This window comes from Lacerta agilis, chromosome 4 (assembly GCF_009819535.1).
Source record: "Lacerta agilis isolate rLacAgi1 chromosome 4, rLacAgi1.pri, whole genome shotgun sequence".
Taxonomy (NCBI): Eukaryota; Metazoa; Chordata; class Lepidosauria; order Squamata; family Lacertidae; genus Lacerta; species Lacerta agilis.
In genome coordinates, this window is record NC_046315.1 from 31,863,025 (window position 1) to 31,885,951 (window position 22,927).

At 39.8% G+C, this 22,927-nt stretch overlaps 2 protein-coding genes across 3 annotated transcripts in view; one reads left to right on the forward strand and one right to left on the reverse strand.

The window, feature by feature from the left end:
* Positions 1-22,927, reverse strand: part of CMSS1 (cms1 ribosomal small subunit homolog) — a 179,099-nt gene that overhangs the window by 63,887 nt on the left and 92,285 nt on the right. The window contains exon 1 of one of the 2 annotated variants that reach the window (XM_033146613.1): positions 19,095-19,142. The exons of the other annotated variant lie outside the window; for it this stretch is intronic. Within the exon in view, the coding sequence (XP_033002504.1) occupies positions 19,095-19,128 (34 nt within the window). The 5' untranslated portion in view covers positions 19,129-19,142. Of the gene's footprint in view, positions 1-19,094; positions 19,143-22,927 lie in introns of those variants that run through there. 2 annotated transcript variants of the gene reach the window in all.
* The window catches only part of FILIP1L (filamin A interacting protein 1 like), a 152,909-nt gene that overhangs the window by 41,830 nt on the left and 88,152 nt on the right, over positions 1-22,927 (forward strand). The window lies entirely within an intron of this gene.

Sequence of the window (22,927 nt, forward strand, 5' to 3'; positions counted from 1 at the left end):
TGCTAGGAAGCTAAATTCTGACACCATCTTGCCACTTCGAGTTCCTTTCCTTAATCACCTGGCAGAGTGAAGCAAGTGACTTCAGGCGGCACCATGAGGGAGAAATAGATGAAGGCAGGAATTTATATTTGAATGGTGCAGGACGACTTAAAAGTGTTGGCCTTACTTTGCAGGGAGTGGGAAATAGCACTTGGGCTCTGCTTCAGGCTTGGGCCTAGAAAACTGATTTTATTATTGCGACATGGTTTCTAAACAGTGGAAAATAAAAGGAAGTGGGCTGATATTAAGGAAAGGTTAAGCTGAAGTTCAATATTTTCACAAGTATGAAGCCTGGACCAACTTAAATGTCTTAATTCTAAAAAGTTTCCCACTGCTCAGTTAGATTTCTTGACAACAAACATCCTCAAGACTGGCTGAGGCCAGAATCTGGTCAACTTTGCATGGATGTTGCCTTGTCAGCTGCTGCTGCTGCTGCTGCTGCTGAATCATTCAGCTGACAGTCAAATCACTCCACAATAAACTAAAAGAAAAAAGACCACAGTATTTAAAACGGTTTGTCTGTGGGATTAAAATTACTAAAATTATACCAACGTCACTGTAACATAACATTGCATTGTGGGGGAAGCTGTCCCACCACTGCCATAGCAACCGCTCATAATACACAATATCAAACATTTAGCGAAACGAAAACAAAAATCCATCGTGAACAAGATGACTCAAAATGTACATACATCTTAGAAATAATACATGTTCCCAGTAATTTATACTAACTCACTGTTATATATATAAAAAGATTTCAACGTTTATCCAAGAGCTGCTTTGATTTATTTGAGGATTAAATTCCATTTTAAAATATTAAATGCTTACAAAGACAGCAATAAAGAAAGCAAAGAAATATTTGTTCAAATAAGGTTATGGTTGAAGAGAAAACTCGTCATGCAAACATATACATACACCACAGAAATTCTCATGAGGGGCTCTGTCTATCTAAGATTTAATTTTAATACTTCATTTATCACCATAATGTCTCCATGCCTTTCAAGAACATAAAAACAGCAAATCCAACTCTGTCCAGATTCCCACTCCACACCACTTCCCTTTTGACGGAACAATGTTTTCTAACAAGATCTTCTTGGACCAAACTGGCTTATTTTAGACTCCAGCCAAGGACACAGTTGGTTCACATACATAATGACAGCACACTGCAACCTCCTTTCCAAGCCAGTGGAATTAGAACAGTTATGTAACCTGCCTACTGTAGACTAGCTTAGCACATTTATAGTGGACGCTGAATTTCTTGGACTATTTGAAGACAGGACTCTGGGAAAACTACAGTCTAATTTTAAGTCCATGGTGCAGCCACCTTTGGAATGTTGCATACAGTTCTGGCTGTCCTATCTTAAAAGGATATAACAGACCTCAGAAAGGCGCAGAAATGGAAAATAATCCTGGATTAAGAGGCTGAAACACCTACCTTATGAGTAAAAGTGAAAACATCTGGGGATTTTTAGGTTTGTTGGGGGGGGGGTTTGAGCCCCCACCCCTCAAAACATAAGAGAAGAACATGATAGCGAACGTGTTCCACAACACCGAAACTCAGGGTCATCCAACAAAAGAGAGGGCCAAACTAGACATGCGTGATTGCATGTGGCATAAATAGGGAGTTTTTCCACATCTAAACATGGAGGGAAGATAATCAAGATCAGGACTGAATTTGGGGGGCCGGGGGGGGGGTAATGCATCTCTCCTGCAGCCAGTGCTTTTTTTCTTTTTTAAAAACAACAACAACGTTTAGGGGTACTCTCATTTTCCTACTCATATTGAAATACTGCCCCTCAATGGGGCCAAACTTAGATTCACAAAATATTTAGGGGTATGCATACCCCTGCGTCCCCCCCAGGAAAAAGCACTGCCTACAGCAATCCAAATACAAATTTGCCATGGAAGCTGGTATCACATGAAAGCCCTGGGATATGGGATTTCATTGGCAACAAGGCATTGCGAGGGAGACACCCACACTATTATAATAAACATAATTTCAAATAAAATGAAAGCATTATTTTTAGACTTACAGTAGGCTGTAATTGCAGATATTTGTACAGTTCTGGACAAAGGAAGGAACAGACAGACATATCTCATAGCTCCTTGTGGCAAACTTCAGATAACCTTAATCTGGGGCACGTGCTATTTATAGCAAAGAGATGCCTGAAATCAAAATGGTTTATATCTCCCCCTTCTATAATGATAGAATTCATGGACATCCAATGACACTGAACGTTGGAAGATTCAGGACAGATAAAGAAAGGACAGGCGTCCTCCCACTTACACACGATTGTGCGCTACTGTGTAGACACACGGCACTGAGAAATAAAGAAATACCAGGGAATGGCATTGGGCAAAGCAATCCCCAAAGAGACTGGAGGCGTAGTGGGTCTTTGTTTAGGCTGCTCAGCCTCCCTGCCTAGCAGCTGATGCACGCAGAGCACAGCAGCCACCACCACTTTTGAGGGTCTTCTAGCTGGACCCAGAGCTTCAGTTCTAGTTGAAGAGAGAACTGGAGACCAGGGGGGCGGAATGGACCTTTACAGGCTTTTTAGAGGGTGCTCCCCACTTATGTGATTTTCACTTATGTCCGCAGGGCCCAGAACATAACCCGCACCTAAGTGCGGATGGAGGGAAGTCTGTACTTCTTCACGCGCAGCACTTGCATGGTCTCTCATGAGATTATTTTGAGTGGCATCAGATATACCTGATAGTTTGCATAAAACAATGCACACTTGACATAATTTTGAATATAATTCCATAAAGTTTCTAAATGTTGTGCATACCTTATGACTTGGCTGCAGGTTATTGGTGTGCCTGGTTTTATGCATTTTGAATTGTACTCTCTCTCTCTCTTTGTGTGTGTGTGTGTTTAGGCTTTCTTCAGACAAGTATTTTTTTACTTACTAATGAAGATATGTTTAAAAATGTGTTGGTGCCCCACTTTTTGAGTAGCAAACAGGATGTAGCTCTTAACAATTGCCTCTACTATTAACAAAAGGAGATGTCAATCTTGTCTCCAGAAGTTTAAATTCAAAGTCCTACACATTTAAGTAAATCCTGCTGAGCTAAATAAGATTTACTGCTAAGTAAATAAGGACATAGTATAGGAATCTATTAAACATTGCATCTCTGGCAAACAACCCCTCCCCCAATAAGGTAAGTCTATGAATGGTTATTAGCCACATTGTCTAAAGAGAACTTTCAGGTTTAGAAATTTCTAAATGCCTCCTTCTTGGAGTGGAGCAAACATAACTAGGAAGTTTGAACACCTGTCTAATTCTTAGGTAGATACCTAAGAGCTTTACTGTTGACACTTAAGTATTTAAACTACTTGGCAGACCCAATTTACAGAAGTTCATTCAAGTGGTCTTCTGCATACTGACAAATTTGATATATCTTTCCTCAGGGTAACACAAAGATAACAAAGTTCTCTAGTCTGGGATTGTATTTTGATTAGTGAATGAGGCACTCAAACCCCAAGACGCAGAGCTAGGAATTTTTTCTCCTTTGTGCTGTAAACCCCATGGGATTCCAAGCAGTGTCTTAACACCTGCTTAACATCCCTCAGTATAAGATCTGGACAAAAGCTGGATAAGTTAATTTCTCAGATGTGTGGATATGTCAGATATTGCTGTGTTAGCACAGGAGTTTGTAGTAAGCTAAAAGTGCAATTTGGGTACGATTCATGACAGGTAAATGTCTTTCTTTCTTTCTTTCTTTCTTTCTTTCTTTCTTTCTTTTCGCTACCAAATTCACCAGCAAAGATTAAGGGATTTTGGCAAAAAAAAAAAAAAATCAAAAGAAAATCAATGGGGTTCCAAATAGAAGTGTGCAAGAGAGAATGGCAAGACACTCTGAGGAAATGAGAAAGGGGACAGGGAGCATGGGAGAAACGTGAAAGTGGAGGGGCATTCAGTTTCCCAATATCTGCCAATTTTTTGTCAAGGGAAATGTGGAAGGAGCCCCTGCCCCCACCAACAATGTGGAGCTCTAAGCCCCATCTAAAGTAGACAAATCTCTCCTTTACCTTAGAAGGTATGAATGTGAGATGCAGCAAGAATTCTGTTTTCCACCTTCTGTACAAGTTTGATGCAACCATCAGTAGAAAACACACACACAAGACTGGCAATGTTGCTGTAATCTGAGTATTCCTTTTTAGGGAAAGCATGAAAGAAGCTGAGAGGGTAGTTCTTCTGTGCACTGAACACACAAAAATGTGTTTCATTTCTGTTCTGCTTGAAAAGTTAAAGAGAGAGGCGCAATCAATGTAAAAGTATTCACCCTGTTTCACCCCTGCTCATCATATGAAGAGGCATCTGTACAGCCGGAATTATAAAACTAATTCTGTTTTCTAGAATTGGAATTGATGATTGAGTCATCTTTCCTATAAATTCATTGTTTAAATGATTTTGGCATTATTCCTTTCAGATTCCTGTCTAGCTATGCAATGGAAATTTCGACCTCACACTCTGGTTTCTTTAACATCACAGATACCAAGATTATGAGTTAGGGGAGACTTCGCCAGTTGACAAAGAGATGGAATGGAGAAATTTGAAGTTTAAAAAGGAACAGAGTTGATCTAAATAAACTGAAGAGTAAATATTTAGTTCCAGTGACATTAAATTACATTCATACTCTTATAGCAACTAGTTTGTTACAATTAAGAATGTGCCTGCTTTCCAATACTTTATCATTTGGCCATAAAATGCAATTCCTAAATGAAACTTGGCATATAAAATTATAGCCTGGAAGCAATGTCTTCATATGACTAAGTTACCATTTCTAAACCTGTTATACTTCATGAACAAAAAGAAGAATTAGTTATATCAAACCATGCATTTTTGCTTACATTTAATCTGGCAACAAGTTTAACAGCACAGGCTCAATATAGCACCCACACTTGAGATGGAGGCTGTGCCTATTTTAAATCAGCTACAGCAATGGTTATCAACGTTTCCATATTAGGATCTTCTTCCTTCTAGCACACTACAAAAGGCAGAGTGGACATCACCCTTTTGGTACGTTTGTGTATGGTTCCCCTAGAGATCTTCCATTACCAAATCCTTTTCAAATACTTTGTAAGCATATTTATACAGAGCATATAATTTGCCAAATCATTTGAATGATAAACTCACAGTCTGCTACAAGAACCCTGCCCACCTTTAACAAATAGGCAGCAAGGTGAAACTCCAGTTTTCAGGTGCCTAAAAAGGAATAGTGATCCTGGGGAAAGATTGATGCTCCTATTTCTCGACTTGACCTTATTCTAGAATATAGTGTTGCAAAATAAGATACTAAGGTGTGTTACCAAGGGAAAATAAAGTCTGTTATCTGACCTGCATTAGAGGGATGCAATAAATGCTAAGTACAGTCGTACCTTGGATTTCGAATGCCTTGGCTCCTGAACAAATCGGCTCCCAAATGATGGAAACCTGGAAGTGAGTGTCCTGGTTTTTGAACGTTCTTTTGGAAGCCAAATGTCCGACGGGGCTTCCAATTGGCTGCAGGGGCTTCCTGCAACTAATCAGAAGCCATTCTTTGGTTTTTGAACATTTTGGAAGTCAAATTGACTTCCAGAACAGATTCTGTTCAACTTCCAAGGTACGACTGTATTGTTCTCTTCTTCCTAGGTTTCTTCCACACAGAGTGGTGAGTTCCCTCACCACTCTAGAGTGTGCATGAACAGTATAATCTCATAAACCTGAAACTTTCACACCCAGTCAGCACCTTCCTACTCTCTGCTGGCTGGATGCTGATCAAGTAAAAAGACCCACATGATTGGCTCTGTCCTTATAATTGTCCCCAAACTAGGATGGATCCCAGATTGAAAAAGCTCAGCACAGAACATTTCCTCTAGAAATTGTTTGCCTTAGCAACTGCCACTAAATGGGACTAGATTGAAGCAACTTCATCAATAAAGGATAAAGGGGGGGAGGTGCAGTCATTTCACCTTCTAGAGTATCTTCTTTGGGACAAAACAGGACAACTGATAAGGATGTGATCTAGCTGACACAGAGGTAGCAGAAGAAAAATATATTCTCTGCTGCTACTATTGCCACCACCACATATGCCTGAAGAAGGGTTTGGTCATTAATTTTCTATCATTTATGTTCAAGCCATCTACCAAGCTTTCACTAAACTATGCAAATGGATCTCCTCAAAACTGAAAAGATGGCCCTTTGGGCAGCGCTGTCAATTGCCAAGGCCAAGCAACAATTTAAGGAGACCACCTGGAAATGCAGAGTATCACCTCTAATGTCTACACCTAAATATCCCAAAGCATTCTGGAAACATCTGTAACTCTCTGGGTATAGACCATTCTAGTAAGCCCCAGCTCTTGCAGAAGTGGGCAACTATATACACTTGCACCTTGGTTGTTTATTTTCTGCCCATCTAACCACCAAAATTCTTCCCAATGTCTCTTTCAAATACACTTTTTTTGTACCATTCTTTGCACACATGTATTGTGGCTTATTAAACCAGGAATCAGTTTTCTTAAACGGCTTTGTAAATAGTGCTTAAACCACAGTTTCCCAGTTTGGACATAATGGTAAACTGTGGATATCTTCATTAATGTTGGGCACATGATCAGAAGGAATTGGGTGACAAAGTGGGGGGAAAGACTGTAGGCACAGGGATGGTTCTTAATCCAATAAACCAAGTTAATTCAGACATCCTCCACCCTGAACTGGGTGACTGCACCTAAACTGGGTGATTGCTTTTCAGCCGGACAAAATTCAAATCCATCAGCATGATGCCCTTTTGAGCTTCCCAGAGGCATCTGGCTGGGCACTGTTGGAAACAAGATCATGTTATGATCCAGAACAGCAATTCTTCCAGTTTCCTTTCAACTTTTTACAGATGATTCATACTACTTAAAGCCAGATTTCTTTGAAACCACAAAGCAGGCATCTAGTAAAGGAAGACTGCTTCAAGAAACATATTGGAATTATGCTCCCTATCACTTTTAATTGCAATGATATTAATCATGCATGGATGAAGGAAATATTCCCTTGTCCCAATTGAGTTATTTCTCATCACATGATGGAAAAAAAACAAAAAAACAAAAACAAAAATTCTTCTAAAAACTATGCAGATGTAATTGTAGGTATTGTGATTTAGAAAAACAGAGAACTATATCTTTTTCTTAAAAAACACACCAACCAATTTAATTCCTTTTTATATTTTGTATTACACAATAAAGCCTCATTACCCTTTATGCTTATGTTGACAAAATAGCAATATAAAATTACAAGATTTTGTTGCTGGAAAATGCAATTCCTCCTTGAGGTAGCAAGTGTCACTACCATGACTGCACCCAACTGCTACATTAGTTAGCAGTCGTTTTTATGAGGAATGCAGAGTAATATTTCAATCTAACAAAAGCAGTATAAATAAGTGAGGCAGCACAATTGGGAATACTACTTCGCACCAGGCACTATGGTCAGGAAGTTAAGAACATGATATTGGCTGATATGTTCAGTCCCCTTCCTACATTCCTTCTTCCACATTTATTCCCCCATAGTGTCACACTATTTAAACCTAGTGTAGTATTAAGCAGTGCTAAGCAGGTCAGCACTCCTTCAGGTAAAGAGGTGACTCACAGTGAAGTGATCAATATCCAAGAAAGACAAAATTTACTTAAAAAAAAAACACCATCAGGAAGATTTTAATCCTACAAAACGAGCTGAACTTAACACCTGCTTTTTGCAAACTCTAGTTATATGTGCTAGGTTTATGCAATTTTACATTTTCAATTATGTTGCAGGTTTTGTTCTCTGCAGGCTAACACACAACATATTAACCCCCCCCCCCCGAAACCAATGTATTGTTCCAGTTAGTAACAGTGGTATTTTAATACGGAAGAACACAAACATGTCAGTGGTTTGCAAGGCAGTTGGTGTAACATATAGAAACATATGGTGTAAATTTTGTTTAAGCAGCTTAAATAGCTGCATAGCTGCTAATTTTGATTAATTCTTCAACATCTTATATTAATTATAATTACAGAACTTTTATATTCTTACTTAGAACCATTGTTTAATTTATATCGAGTCAGAAACCATAAGTACCCTTCAATTAAACAGGAATTTTGCTGTTATTTTCATAATCACCAATGTGGCTGATGTATACCATACTTGCCTCGATTCAAAGCTACCCAACAAATACTGTACTAGATTCACAGCATTCAGCCTGTAGTTTTACAAGCATTTTCATCTACGGATGTTTATCTAGCAAAAGCATCACCTTCTATCGCTTTCTTTGGAGTCAACAAAGCAACACCTCAAATATTTCTGATCTACTTTACCGTGCTGTTATAAGGAGTACGTGATGATTTTAGCGTTTGTACGATTTAAAGTATGGTTGTGATTTTTTTCTCGAGTTTATTGTTTTTTCTTTTTGTAAACTGCTTTGAGGTGTGTGGGTTGTTGTTTTTTTACAATCAAGGGGTGTATACATTTTATGAAATAAATATGTATGAAAGACTTTAAATATCAGAAAGTGCTATATAGATGCTTAGGTCCATTGGTTCAACCCCTTGGGAACTGTCTTGCAGTATGCCATAGGATTTGGTGTCATCACCAGTGCTATTTAATACCTACATGAGAGAGGTGCAACAAAATGTTGCATTGTGGGGTGTTCCTACAGCCAACCATACCCACCTCCACAATATTCAATCCTACAGGTATGTTATCTCCTACATCGTTTTTCATTCCACCGCCCGCCCACCCACCCCCATTCTTCAGTCAGCATTCTGTGATCACCGAGCAGGCTGTCCTCTGTAATGATATGAAATGATATGAAGCCAGATATTCTGATGACACCCAGCTCTGTTTCACTAAGCATCCAGGACCAGCTATCTCAGCTCTGGTGGTTGTTGCGAATATGAGGTAACAACAGGCTCAAGCTGAGCTCAGACCAATGGAGGTAAAATTGCAAGGAATTTTAATACCTACATACCTTTGGTGGGGTCTTCAGGAACTGTGATATATGAGTTGGCACAGAGGTCATTAATGTGATGCCTTCTAGAAGCTGTTGAACTACAGCTCCCAGTATCCTTATCTATTGGGTATGCTGGCTGGGACTGATGGGAATTAGAGCCCAACAACATATAGTACCATGTAGAAAATCCCTGGCTTAGAAATTTCCCCACCTGACGACACCTTGAGCCTGGTGTCCTAGTCATGGAAGGCAGATAGCAACAACATCTCGGAAGCTTTTATGAACTTCATTTATACATTTATTTGTAAATGTTGTTATGTGTTTTGAGGACTTTGGTTTAAAAGAGGGATAAAAAAATCTACCAAATAGCGAGAGAATGAATCTTTCTACAGTTATCCATGATCTTGTGACTTCTAGGACAAATTTCTGCAACTGGTGTAGTGGGCTGCTTCCAAAGGCAACTTGAATTGCAGGCAGTAGAGAATGCTGCTGCTTACGATCCTGACAGATTCAGAGTGGCAATATATTTAACTGGTATTGCAGAACTTGCTCTGACTACCTGTTTTCTTCCAGGCCAAAAGGAAAGTACTGGTGCCTCCTATTAAATATTTTAATGGTCTGGGACCAACATCTTTTAGAGAAACCATCACTCTTGCTTTGACCCATGGTGTGTCAGTGCTCTATAGGCTGAGCTTAGTTTGAATATTGCCTGCAAGAAGGAGACATGGAAACAACTCCCTACAGCTGTTTCGGGCTGTTCTTCCCTTAGTGCAGGTATAGGGAGCATGTGGCCCTACAGCTGTTGTTGCATCGGCTCCCATCATGCCTGATCATTGGCCATGCTGGATGATGGGGTCTGGAGTCCAATATCTTATGCATCATAGGCTCCCCATCACCGCTGCCTTGGTGCCTTCCAGCAGAGGTGAAAAACTACTTATTCCATAATGCTTTCCACTGATTTGGTTCTTGCTTCTTGTAGTCCGTTTGCTTGTTTCTACTGGTGTTTCTTCTTGCATCAGAAAATATACTTGCTGTGCATAAAACTGAAATTTCTCTCTCTTCCTAGAAAGCAAGCTCTTCAACTAAATTTTATATGGAAATAAGATCACAGTGTTAATCTCTCTAATTTACTACATATGTCATAATGACCCAGACTGGGACATGGCATAGTAGTACAGGCCTCGGGTCATATTTAGAGCTCCAGGAGTTCATTTACTGACCATTAATATGAACATAATAAAAGCTTCTGGACATGTACATGAATTGTTATCTGGAAACATATGTTGCCAACAGAGGTTACTTTGACCTCTATTGAGTAAACCTGGTATCTTAAATGTTCCACTGACTCCCCAACTGCTGTCTCTGTGTTACTAGTAGCCTCAGTGGTAACAGGAGTGCCCCCTACATCAATTGGCATTTATTTATCAATTTAAAGCTTTTATAAGCTGTCTTTTAGGATCAATCTCTCCCAAGGCAGCTTCCACCGATAAGGAAACAATATGTAATCTCTAATCAATTTTAAAAAAGAAAACGCATGGCAATAAAAGTAGTAAAATAAAAGCAACCATAAATAACACTAAAGCAATACTAATTCCAGTAAGACCCCAAAACACCACCAGAAACACAGTAGCCAGTTAGAAAGCAGTAGTGAGCAGATACGTTCAAGGCCTAGTGATGAGCCTTGGAATATCACAACTGCAAAACAGTTAACAGAAAAATAGTCCTGCAGAATCAGACCAAAGGCCTATGTAATCCAGGCTTCTGATTCCTACAGTGGCCAACCAGATGCCTAGGAGAAGCCCACAAACAAGGCATGAGCATGATAGCACTCTTCCACTGTTACTTACCAGTGACTGGTATTTAGTGGCATACTGCTCAGATACTGGAGGTTACATAGAACCATCACGATGAGTAGCAATTGATAGCTTTTTTCCACTACTGAAAATGCCCTTCCCTTGTGCCCACCAAGCTAACTGCTCTCACACAGGAGCACACAAGTAGAGCCTCCAAACCAGATACCATTTCACCACATATGCACAATGTCATCTCCAATTGATGCTTCCAAACTCAATCAATCCATGTTTATTACAGCAAACAGCCAGCAGATGCTTCCAAGCTAAATTACCGGTAATAAGAAAGAAGCAGCACTGTGCAGTGTTTAGAACCTGTGAACTTTTGGAACAAAAGGCATATATGCTCTTCCACTGAGCTACAGCCCTTCCCCTTGAGGGTGGACAGCTCTGTGAAAATCAATTGCAGATCTCTTTCCTCTTGCAATAGGTGTAAGTGTCTTCCTCCACAAAAGCTATTAAAGGAGTCCACATGGTCTTGAGAAGTGGAGTGACTGCCTTATAAACGGCTTGCTCAATTCTTCTTACCCTACATTTCTACTTACACTTTCCAGTTTTGTTTCTTTAACTGGGATTAATATCCCCCCCTTTTTTTGCTCATGCATCTCTTGAGCAACTATCCACAGCTCCTTAGTGGTAAAGAGTACAAGCATAGCTTTTAAGTGGCATCACCAGGTTATATAGCAAATTTGTCCAGTAACTGGGAAGTCAGGAATCAGGGCTATTTTTTGAAATACAATGTGCTCTGTAAGAACATAATAAAGGTAAAGGGACCCCTGACCATTAGGTCCAGTCACGGATGACTCGCTTTACTGGCCGAGAGAGCCGACATACAGCTTCCGGGTCATGTGGCCAGCATGACTAAGCCGCTTCTGGGGAACCAGAGCAGCGCACGGAAACACTGTTTACCTGCCCACCGGAGCGGTACCTATTTATCTACTTGCACTTTGACGTGCTTTCAAACTGCTAGCTTGGCAGGAACTGGAACCAAGCAACGGGAACTCACCCCGTCGCGGGGATCCAAACCGCCAAACCGCCGATCTTCTGATCAGCAAGCCCTAGGCTCTGTGGTTTAACCCACAGCGCCACCCACATCCTGAACATAATAAAACATAATAAAAGGGCCCAAATACTCCATCTTCCTGTTCTCACAGTGGCCACCCAGATGCCTGTGGGAAACCTGTGAAAAGGATTTTAGCACAAAAGCATTCTCCCCTCCAATAGTGTTCAAAAACACTACCTCTGAGGACAGCCAACCTGGCTAGAAGCCAGTTACCCTGGATTTATCTCATCCCCTTTTGAAGCCACCCCAGTTAGTCACTGTGGGAATGAGTTCCAAAGTTTAACTATAAACTCCATAAAGTAGTACTTTCTTTGTCTGTTCTGAATCTTTCAACCTTCAGCTTCACTGACCTAAAGTTCTCCATTTCAGAAAGAAAGTGAAGTGTTCAGCATTTGGCTAGATTGTGCCTTCATTTTAAAAATAAATAAATCATAGGAAACATTTAAGTATTACATCATGCTTTTAAAGCTCCCAGTTGCGCACTTACAGACGTAATCATGATGCAACCACTTGGCATATGCCATAAAGAGATTCATTTGCATTCTTCTTTCCTCAAACTATCAGTTTTTAATCATGCAGAGGAAAGAAAACATTCATTTTGTTACCCAGAGCCCAAAGAGGTACTCAGAAACTGTTGCACTGGACTTTGTTATCGGGTTTAATATGGTACAACATAAAGCGTTGATGAGAGGAAAAAAGTAAGAACACAGCAAGTTCATGAAGCTAAAAAGCCAAGATGTACTAAACTGGGACATTCCAAGTTAAAAATAACTACCTAAACTGTGAGACCAGAGCTGTAATTTTGTGCAGCGCAGCATGACATCATGGTTTACATGGGGCCAGCTCAATAAATCAAGCTTTAGCTAATTAGAGATCCTACTGCCAATCCATATTATTTTGACAAATAATTGAAACGGGACAGTTCATAACACAAGCCAGTTATGTTTGCTAAAAACATGTTCTTTTCAAACTGTTTTAACTTCACTCCTGCTTACAGATAATTCACATTCAGAAAAGTACAGATCCCAAGTGCTTATTTTGAGTCTGACTTCACTGTCAAGGAATTCTTCAATTAACTTTATGTTGCTTTGAGCATTCTCTCGCCAAGGAGAAAACAATCTGTGGTTCCTCGATCCTTCCCGTGCCAATGGCTGCCATTCACACTTCTCTTTTAAATGCCATACACAGTTTCTGCAACAGCCCACCCTTGTTTGGTGAAAACTAGCGAGCAGTCACAACACTGACACATCTTACTTGGGAAGGCAGAAGCAGCAGGGGAAGTTGCCATTTCTCATTGAACAGAATGAGAACATAAAGGCATCGACTTGCTACAAAATAGCCTGGATGCTGCTGTCAGTGTTTCAAAACCATCTCGTTTATTTTTAAAGCTGTGACAAATCAAAATATCCTCAAATCTTCAAAACGGTCTTTAATAAAAATTAAAAATAAAAACCTACTAGTGTAGGTTAGTTTATGTTTACATAAAATAAAATCATGAGGCGTATGCACACGCACACACAAATACACTCAAGAGATTATGGGGACATGGAGAGTGCATGGCAAAATAGGAGGAAGGGAAGTTATTATGAAGTGTCAAAAGTACAAGCACATTATTGGAACTGTTTAGTTGGTTCTCTTACATAAAGCTGTATACATATTGTTATAAATATGATTTTATGTGTGGTCTGTAGTTGGACAAGTCCAGTTTTCATTTTTTACTTGACACATGCTTTTAGCTCTCACTTTGTATCAGGAACAAAATTGTATTGTTGGTTGTATTGCACTGGTCTGTGGTAGCCAAACACCATCTTCATTTCATTTCAATTTTAATTTACATATTATCTATATTATTGCAATTGAGGAAGCCTATAACCCATAGAAATTATAAACAATACTCCCAAAAAATCACTATAAAAATTCTAAATATATCTGAAAACAAATTAACAAAATTCAAGAATCTTTTTCACATAAAGCATTACACAATAATATTGGAAGCAGAAGTCAGAACTGGTATCTGGGGTTGGGAGGGAATTGGGACTGTATTATACCTTCTTCTTGCTTTTTCCCACAGCCTTTGGTAATTTCTAAAATGTGTTATCTATTGCAATGTATCAGTTCTAAGAAAAGGGAACTAAAATTTAGCCATGTAAAATTTCTAGCCTACCTTATTCCAAAGAATCAGAACTGAAAATGTTAAAACGTAACATAAAATTGGAATCACGGCAGAACAGCTAAGGATCATATAATCGTAGAGTTGGAAGGGACCACAAGGTTCATCTAGTCCAACCCCCTGCAATACAGGAATCTTTTGCCCAACGTGGAGCTCGAACCCATGCCCCTGAGATTCAGAGTCTTGTGCTCTACCGACTGAGCTATCCCTGGATACAACATCTTAACACTTCACAGCTGCAAAATCTCTTACTAAATGGTCACAAATGGTCAGGCCTGTATAATGTTTTAATGAATAATGATTTAATGTTTCTTTTCTTTTCTGTTATGTATTATTTCTCTTTTTTATATATTAAATTGTATGACGGGGGGGGGGGAATAGTTAGGCCTGCTTGAGGATCAACTAAGGAAGCGCTCTTTGGTATGTCAGGGCTCTTGTGAGAGATCTGAAGTTTAAGTTTTTGAACCATGATTATGGAACCATTACTTTATACACATTATAAGTTTGAAGCAGCTAATGGATTTGCTAATAAAATGATAGAAATCTTGTCTTATTAATGGAAAACATTTGGAATTACAGCCATAGGGTGTACATATCACAGGGCCTTCCACAGTTAAACACGCTATTTTGGTTAACATTATCAAAAACAAAAAGGTGATTTCTCCCCAAGCAACAATCTGCTTACAAAAACAACAACAGACATTTGAAGTGCTGTGATTAAAGAATGAAATACAGTATATGCTTCTCTTGTATAAACTTGTACAGATTGCTTCCTATTGATCTTTCGAGTCATATTTTTGGCACTAAATTGCTATTCAGTTACAAAATATAAGCAATAGAGAACAAGTGATGTAATTTATTTACCATCTAGGTTTCTATATTCTTTACATGAGCAAAGTGTAATACAATCAGGTTGATAAAAATGAAAACCAACTGTTTGCATTTTTTTAAAAAAAAACAAGTTTAGTAGAATAATAATAAATATTTAATTCTATCTAGGGCTTTTTTTCCCAGCCGGAACTCTCCAGAACTCAGTTCCAGCACCTCTCAGTTGGGCACCATTGCCATTATACGAGAACAAGGGAGGTGTTTGTGGTGAGTTCTGCCACCTCTTTTTCTACTAAACTTCCTTTTAAAAAGTGCAAACAGTCAGTTTTCATTTTTATCAACCTGTTTTTGTCTTCAAATATCTGAAGGGCTGTCACATGGAAGATGGAGCAAGATTGTTTTCTCCTGCTCCAGAAGGTAAGACCTGAACTTATGGGTTTGAATGGAAAGAAAGGAGATTCCAACTAAACATTAGGAAGCACTTTCTGATGGTAAGAGCTGTTCAGAAGGTGATGTCCTCTCCGTCACTGGAGGTTCTTAAACAATGGTTGGATAGCCACCTGTCAGGGATACTTTAGCTGTGATTCCTGTGTTGCAGTGAGTTAGACAAGATAAGCATTGAGATCCCTTCCAACTCTACAATTCTATGATTCCACGACTGTGGTATTCCTCTGCCCATTAGGGCTGGGCAATATCAGCTTTTTAGCATTGTGGTATATCGCCAGCCAAACATCGTGGTCTGGTAATATACCGTGATGTTGAAAAAACAAGCTGCATTGGCCTCAGCTCATGAGGCACTGGGTGAAATTGCCACAGCTTTCACCGCAGGAGCTGAGGCAGTTTCACCCCAGTGCCTAGTGTGCTGAGACAAGACAGCTTGTTTGTACAGCTCAGCTGGGGTGCAGGAGGGTTCCAGTCCCAGGCAGAGCCACCCCGGTGCTCACCCCGCTTGCGTGGGAGCCAGCGCCAGGCTGGGGGATCCTTTAACTGCTTGGCTGTGGGGAGCGACAACAGCGCACTCCTCAGCTGAGCAGCTTAAAGATGCAGAGGGAAGAACAAGCCTCATCGGTGCAGCTTTTTTCTCCCTCTGCGCAGTATGTGGGCAGAGTGGGACGGTGGTCACTTAGCCATATATCGCTGGTGAAACCACCACCGCCCTTGAGTCCCTCTGCTAACAACGCTCACTGGAGGACATCGCTAGCAGAGGGAGTCAGGAACGGTGGCAGTTTCATAAGCAGTATACCTCTGAGCGAAGCCGAAATTGTGGTCTGCTCCTCATACCGGTCCTGGGTGATTTATTGATATATCACCCAGGTCCATGGCTCATCTGATTAAAACAAAATATATCTTTTGAGCAATTAATCAGGGATTAAAAATAAATAAATTTACATCCTGCCCTTGCTCCCAAAGGAGTTCTCCAGGCAGGTGTAGGGAACCTCAGGTTTGGGGACTAGAATGTGTCCCCCAGGACTCTTTTATCTACTAGTCCTTGGGATGCTCTTTAGACTAAGCTGTTTCCCCTGGTCACACCTTTCACTGGCCCTGCTCCACTGGCTGAGTGTCCTCAGAATGTAAATACTGAAGAGGCCCTTTATGATTGTTCTTGTTGGGACTGCCATTGGTTCTTCCTGGGCTTCTCACTCCTAGAGACAAAGACAGGGAAGTGAGGAGGAAAATGCAGTCGTGAAGGGAAGGAAGTCTGGCTACCAAGATGGGTGAGGAAATTGTGGTAAGGCAGCTGTTAGCCCGAGAAATCTCTCAAGAACATAGGAGCTGAGCAGGTCCATATATGCATGTATTAGGCTTGGCATTTCTTGGCTTGAGAAATCCACAGGAACATGGGATGCTGCCTCATACTGAGTCACACCATGGTTCCCTCTAATTTAGTCTTCTTCTTCTTCTTCTTCTTCTTCTTCTTCTTCTTCTTCTTCTTCTGCGATCACTCGTGGCCGAGTAAAATTGTCTTCCATGAACACGGTCTTAACAGTGTGTCCGTAAGTGACTGTGGAGGCCAATTCTGGATCCACACGTCCTTCCACAGTGAGCACATAGGTTTCTGGGCGGGAGTTGATCACAGTGAGGGTTTGCCAAGCGTGCCTTCCTCTTAGCACATCTAGGTTAGTACTGCCTACACTAAGTAACAGAATGTTCCTCTTCAGCCAGTTTTGCCACTCCTGGTCCTCATACAGTCTGACAAACAGTAGAGGTCTGTAGTTAATTTCTCGTAATAATAACTTCCAGGATTATTATTTTTCCAACTAAAGATATAGTTTCTAACTATAAAAATATTTCTAATTAAGCATATGAGACATTCTGCATTATGAAAGAAGAAAGTCTCAGCAAGATATCCTCTAGCTTGTAAACATGAAAGTCTTCATGCTTTATTACATTTCTTCTACACCTTTAATCTTCTCTAAGAGGGCAAAGACCAGAAGAATAATGCAGAAAACAAATTCTAATGTTATTCTGACTCATACTCAGTTACAAACTACCAACTAACAGATAAAGGAAAGGCTGCAATATTAGCTTTTCAGTAACTCTTTAGGAAGGGATTTAAAATGTCTCCTGCATTATTACCTCATACTAGGACCTCATGAATTAAAACTATATACAAGTAGAAAGTAATTCAGTGCTGTAGTTATGTATACTACATCCTCAACTAAAATAAAAAGAAGTGGGGAGAGAAGGGAAAAGGGAAATGAACTCCTGTTCTCAGCCAACTTCTCATTTTCCCCAACTTAATTGTGAACTGAAAGAGTTTGTCTCTTTGGGGACAACATCAACGTTGTGTCTAACTGTGCCATTTGAAAATAAGGGATATGGGGAATTATAGTTTTGCAACCACAGAAATGGTTAAAATAAGATTGCTTTATAAGCCCAGTTTTACATTGATTAGCATTTCTATACCAAGTTTATTTTCTACAGTATAGTCTGACTATTTTTGCTGTTGGAATTTAGCTGGTTTTGGAAAGCTCTCCAAAAGTTTATTTTATAAAAACATTTAAACTAAAAAATGTACACTATAAAGATGCTTTGTTTGGCATGGAAGTGTTTTATGACATCCGTTAGGAAGATACGTGACCCCTCTGAGCCACAGTTAGCAGCATCATAGCTACACTGTTCTGTGCTTCCCTTATAAAGTGGAAGCCAACACATAACATAAGGTCAGAATTCCTCATGCTCCCCAATTTTCTCAAGGCCACAAGAAGAGTGCAAAGAAATCTCTCTTGTGTGATTTAATTAAGCACCTTGCAGTAAAACTGCTCAGACTCGTCAACTCACCATCTCCCTATAACATTCTGAATGCTTCCACAACATTTTGAAAACTGCCAGCACATCCTACCTTGTAGCTAAATGGTTTCACATACACTGTACCTGTCACGTCTAATAGGACACCTTTGTCATAACTGCAGCTTTTCTCCAAACCCTTTCCAATTTTGCCATCTCCTGAAACTGGGGCTGTGGTCTAAGGATACTATATGTAGTTATGCTCTCTTCTACTAATTACTTGAATTTTTATTACTTTGGTAAGTAACTCCAGTATCCAGAAATGAAATCCAACCAAGGTGGAGTTTCATTTATAGCCGTTTCTGCTAGAGTTTCATCATTGGCTGCTCCTTTACATATGACTGATGGAATTTCTATTTGTTTTAAAACCTGCTAAGCTGTTGCACTTCTGTGTAATTTACTATTGTACAGGATTGTTTTTGTTTTTGTAAGTTGCTCCAGGAACCCTTGTCTAAGAGCTATGTTATAAATCTGAGCAATAGATAAAAATAGTCCAAGATTTGGAAAGAGAGTGTTGTCGCTTGACCTCATTATCTTAGTATTATGGTGCTATAGTATCAGGTGCATTGGTCCTTGGAAAATATTGTTCTGTTGCTTTTCAGACAAATGTGAGGTGTTGCCATTTAAAACTGTTATATTATATCACATTTACATGCAAACCTTAGCTGAATGTCTATGTAGAGTTAATACATACATATCAATCAAGAACCTTGAGGACCAGGAATCTCAATGAATCACAGGACACATGCAGTCATTCAACTGACTTTCCTTATGTCCCCCTCATGTGGTCATATACCATGGTTGTGCCATCTGAAAATGGACGTGGGCAAGAGCCATACTCAACTGGTACAAAAATAGTTTTGTGGGCATTAACATCTCCTCAATAAAAAAGATGCTCATACATTACCGAATAAGAGCGTCCTGCGTATGAGATTCAACATAAACAGTATTCTTACCTAGAAAAAAGGCAGTAAAGAGAATGATCAGTTCCATGCTCTCAAAACATTTCCAAAACAATGTTCTAGTTACAGGTAGGTAGCCATGTTGGTCTCCATAGTCAAAACAAAATAAAAAAATAAAAAAACCTTCCAGTAGCACCTTGGAGACCAACTAAGTTTGTTATTGGTATGAGCTTTCGTGTGTATGCAAACTTCTTCAGATTAAAAGGAAAGCACAACTAAAGGAAATTTAGGCACAAACTAGAGGAAATTAATTAAAGCAGTGAAACTTGCCTTAAGTACCCACCCCAGAGACCTTTAAATTAAAGCTAATTTAGGTGTTTAGAAAAACACCTAAATGTTTAGGGGGGGAAACCCCACATGGGATTCATAAAGCTACTTAAGTTCGGGCCTATCTTCTGAAAACTAGCACTCTAAATTCTGAGTTGACAGCATAATGGGTTGGTGGTGGCATTTGTTTTCTGGCATGCTTATGTAAAATATTCAAGCAAGGACAAATGGGAGTTTGTTAGCACTTAAATTAATAATACTTATATTTCATCCTACTACCTGCATCTTTTGCCTAAGATATTGCTTATATTTTATGATGAGCCAGTCAATGCTATTTTATAATGCTTTAAAATTACTCAACTTTGTGCTCAACTTTAAAATATTGTTTTTATTCTTCTTATTTATTTCATAGCAAAACAAATTAGACAGGGAAAGGAGTAAGAAGCAGGAAAATAGAATTTTTTTATTTTCTCTTGAGAAAACATTATTGTATTTCTATATTTTTATGTTTTATCATAAAAGGTTCAGAACAAGCAAATTGTTGATTGATTGATTGATTGATTGAGGTGATTGGATAAGAAGCCAGGACACACAACACACACACACACCCCTTATGGATGAGTAGTGATGGGTTGTAAAGTAGGAAGAAGTGAGTAGGAATAAACAATTTTCTAGTTTAAATTTCAGAAAGAGAAAAAAATATAATGGTCATAGCAGAAAGCTCACTGAAGAAAACAAATCTGATGTCAGGAATCACTATGAAAGTTTAAGAGATTGGAACATTCTAGGTTTTGGGGAGGGAGGAAGAGAATTAATGGGAAGCATGATGGGAAGCTGCAAACTTATAAACAGAATGGAGAGAGTAAACAGACAGAGTTTTCTGCATCTTAGAATACTGAAACTTCAAAAGAAAGCATTTCTCCACTTGAAATGTAATTAAGTAATGGAATTGCTTTGTACTAGCTGACATGGTTTTAAAAGTGGTTTGGACAAATTAATAAAAGATGTTCTTTTTTTAGTCTATGACAGCTTTAAGAGAATTTTATGAAATATACCTCTGGATGAAGCAAACAAACATCTTGCTTTGTTGCTAAAATTATGGGTGAGTAGAGGCAGAGGGTGGGAGGGGAGAGATTCTGACTAATCACTGATGGAGGCAAGTGTAATAGACTAGATAAACCTTTTTTTTCACTGGATCACACCAAACTTAAAATCCATAAGGTTCTGAACATTGTCACCAATTCTACAGATTACAACCTAGCACATTTTAAACAAAAAAGTGCATGCCAAATGACTCCTTCTCTTGCTGATAAAGCTTGCACACCTTTCAGCTTCCAGTGTCAAGAAAATATGAATCACTCATCTAAGCTAGCAAGGTTCCCATCATGTCATACTGCAATGACTTGTACTTCTTGAATCAGACAAGATGATACAAGCACTCCTTAGTTCTGTTGCTCAGTTCTTGTCCTCCTTAGAATCTCCCCTTAGTATAGGTTCCATAACCAGACTGCCTTGTTACAATTAAAATTGTGTAACTAGCATTGGAAAATCTAGTGTAATTGGTAAGGGGGCTAAAAGGGTATCTTTTAAAACTTTGCCAGTAACTTGCAGGTACAGTGGTACCTCTGGTTACGTACTTAATTCATTCCGGAGGTCCGTTCTTAACCTGAAACTGTTCTTAACCTAAAGCACCACTTTAGCTAATGGACCTCCTGCTGCCGCTGCGCCGCCAGAGCACAATTTCTCTTCTTATCCTGAAGCAAAGTTCTTAACCTGAAGCGTTATTTCTGGGTTAGCGGAGTATGTAACCTGAAGCGTACGCAACCTGAAGCGTATGTAACCCGAGGTACCACTGTACAGGTCATCATCACTGCAAAAAGCAAATGATTTCATATCTACATTTTGTCTGACCTTACTGGAACTACAATAGTAATTTATACAGTTTCTTTCAAAGTGCTTGAAAGATTATTTTACTTAAAGCATACAACATTATGGCAGAGAAACACTGAGAGAGAGAGAGAGAAAGGCTTGCTCAATGCTACTAAAGAGAACTTCATGACTAAGCAGGGAACTGAGGCTGGATTGAGTCACATTCACGCCCAGTACTCTACGGTTGCATAGAATCTGGCACATTTTCAGTCCTCAATATCTGACAGCAACAAATTTTATATTACATCGTCTGATGAAAGGTGATGTCCTTGATATAGTGACATCTGAGAGACTGAGAGAAAACGCCTTAACAATGTTCACCCTTTTCCTTCTGCACAAGTATACTGCAATAATATTTTCCAACCCTGCAGAAATTAGGCATGCTAACGGTGCAGGATGATTTTACACACTTACACACACACTTACACAAACACAGGGTGGCAGAGCAAAGGGGGGCGGGGGAGGGCGGCCACCCCGTGTTCCAGGGGAGGGGGGGTGACACTTTGGCCGGGGGCGGGGCGTCGCGCTGTGCATGTGCGTCATGATGTCATGACGCACGCACATGCTGCGATGCCCTGCCCCCAGGGGTGCCTCTTGGCTTCTCGCCCTGGGCAGCCAAGGGGCTAGAAACGCCCCTGCACACACACCTCTGACAGCTTAATGCAGACTAATGGAGGGAGTGTATTGCAATATATGGCCTGGACTCCGTGATGAGGTCTTCAAACTATTGTCATTAGGGCATGGATCCAAAAAACACATCTAAAGGACTGTACATGTAGCCAAAGCTTTGCTTGTTTGCTTGCTTTTTCACTGTTAAGTGTTCATACTGCTGATGAGACAATCATTTAAAAACAGAAAAACAGCATCCGGTCTCTTTGGCAGCGCAAACCACAGCAGGAAAAACAGCAAGCAAAGGTCTGGCTCTCTATGTGGTCCTCTCCACTATGCATGGATCCATTCTGTGGATCCCAGCAAAGTTCATGAAGATTTAAAAAGGAAACTGATAAAAAGCGAGAACAAAAAACCAAGAACCTGAGATTGCTCCAGAGCTGTTTGAACTACCGATGCCTTTCTAGCTCATAGCATGGTTCACTTATCAGTATACTAAATATGTGTAATGCTTCATAAATATCAGGCTTGAAGCAAAACTACTTCTAATCAGATCTGGCATAAAAAGGGGGGAAAATAGGGTGAGGTAAGTGTGATCATACCCTGCAGAAGAATAGTGGATGGCAGAGCTTCAGCACATTACTTAGACACTAAACAGTAGAGAGCTAGAGATAATTCTCAGGTAAACTTTCCATGAGCCACTACGTCATCCTTCCCTAACCTCCCAGCATTAATCATGTCAGTAGTAAACCTGATGCAACCAAGCAAGAATGTCTGATTTACAGGGAGGCAGGGCAATGCTAAGAGAACAAACACATTGGCATGTCAAGAAAGGAAACACCAACTCAAACTTAATTTCAGCTCTGTAACTTGCCCCAGAAGAAAACAAACATTTTATATTTTCTCTTCCCACCCACCACCCACCCCAGCATGGTGTTTGCTCAGAGATTTACCAACTGAGAATAGTCCCTTA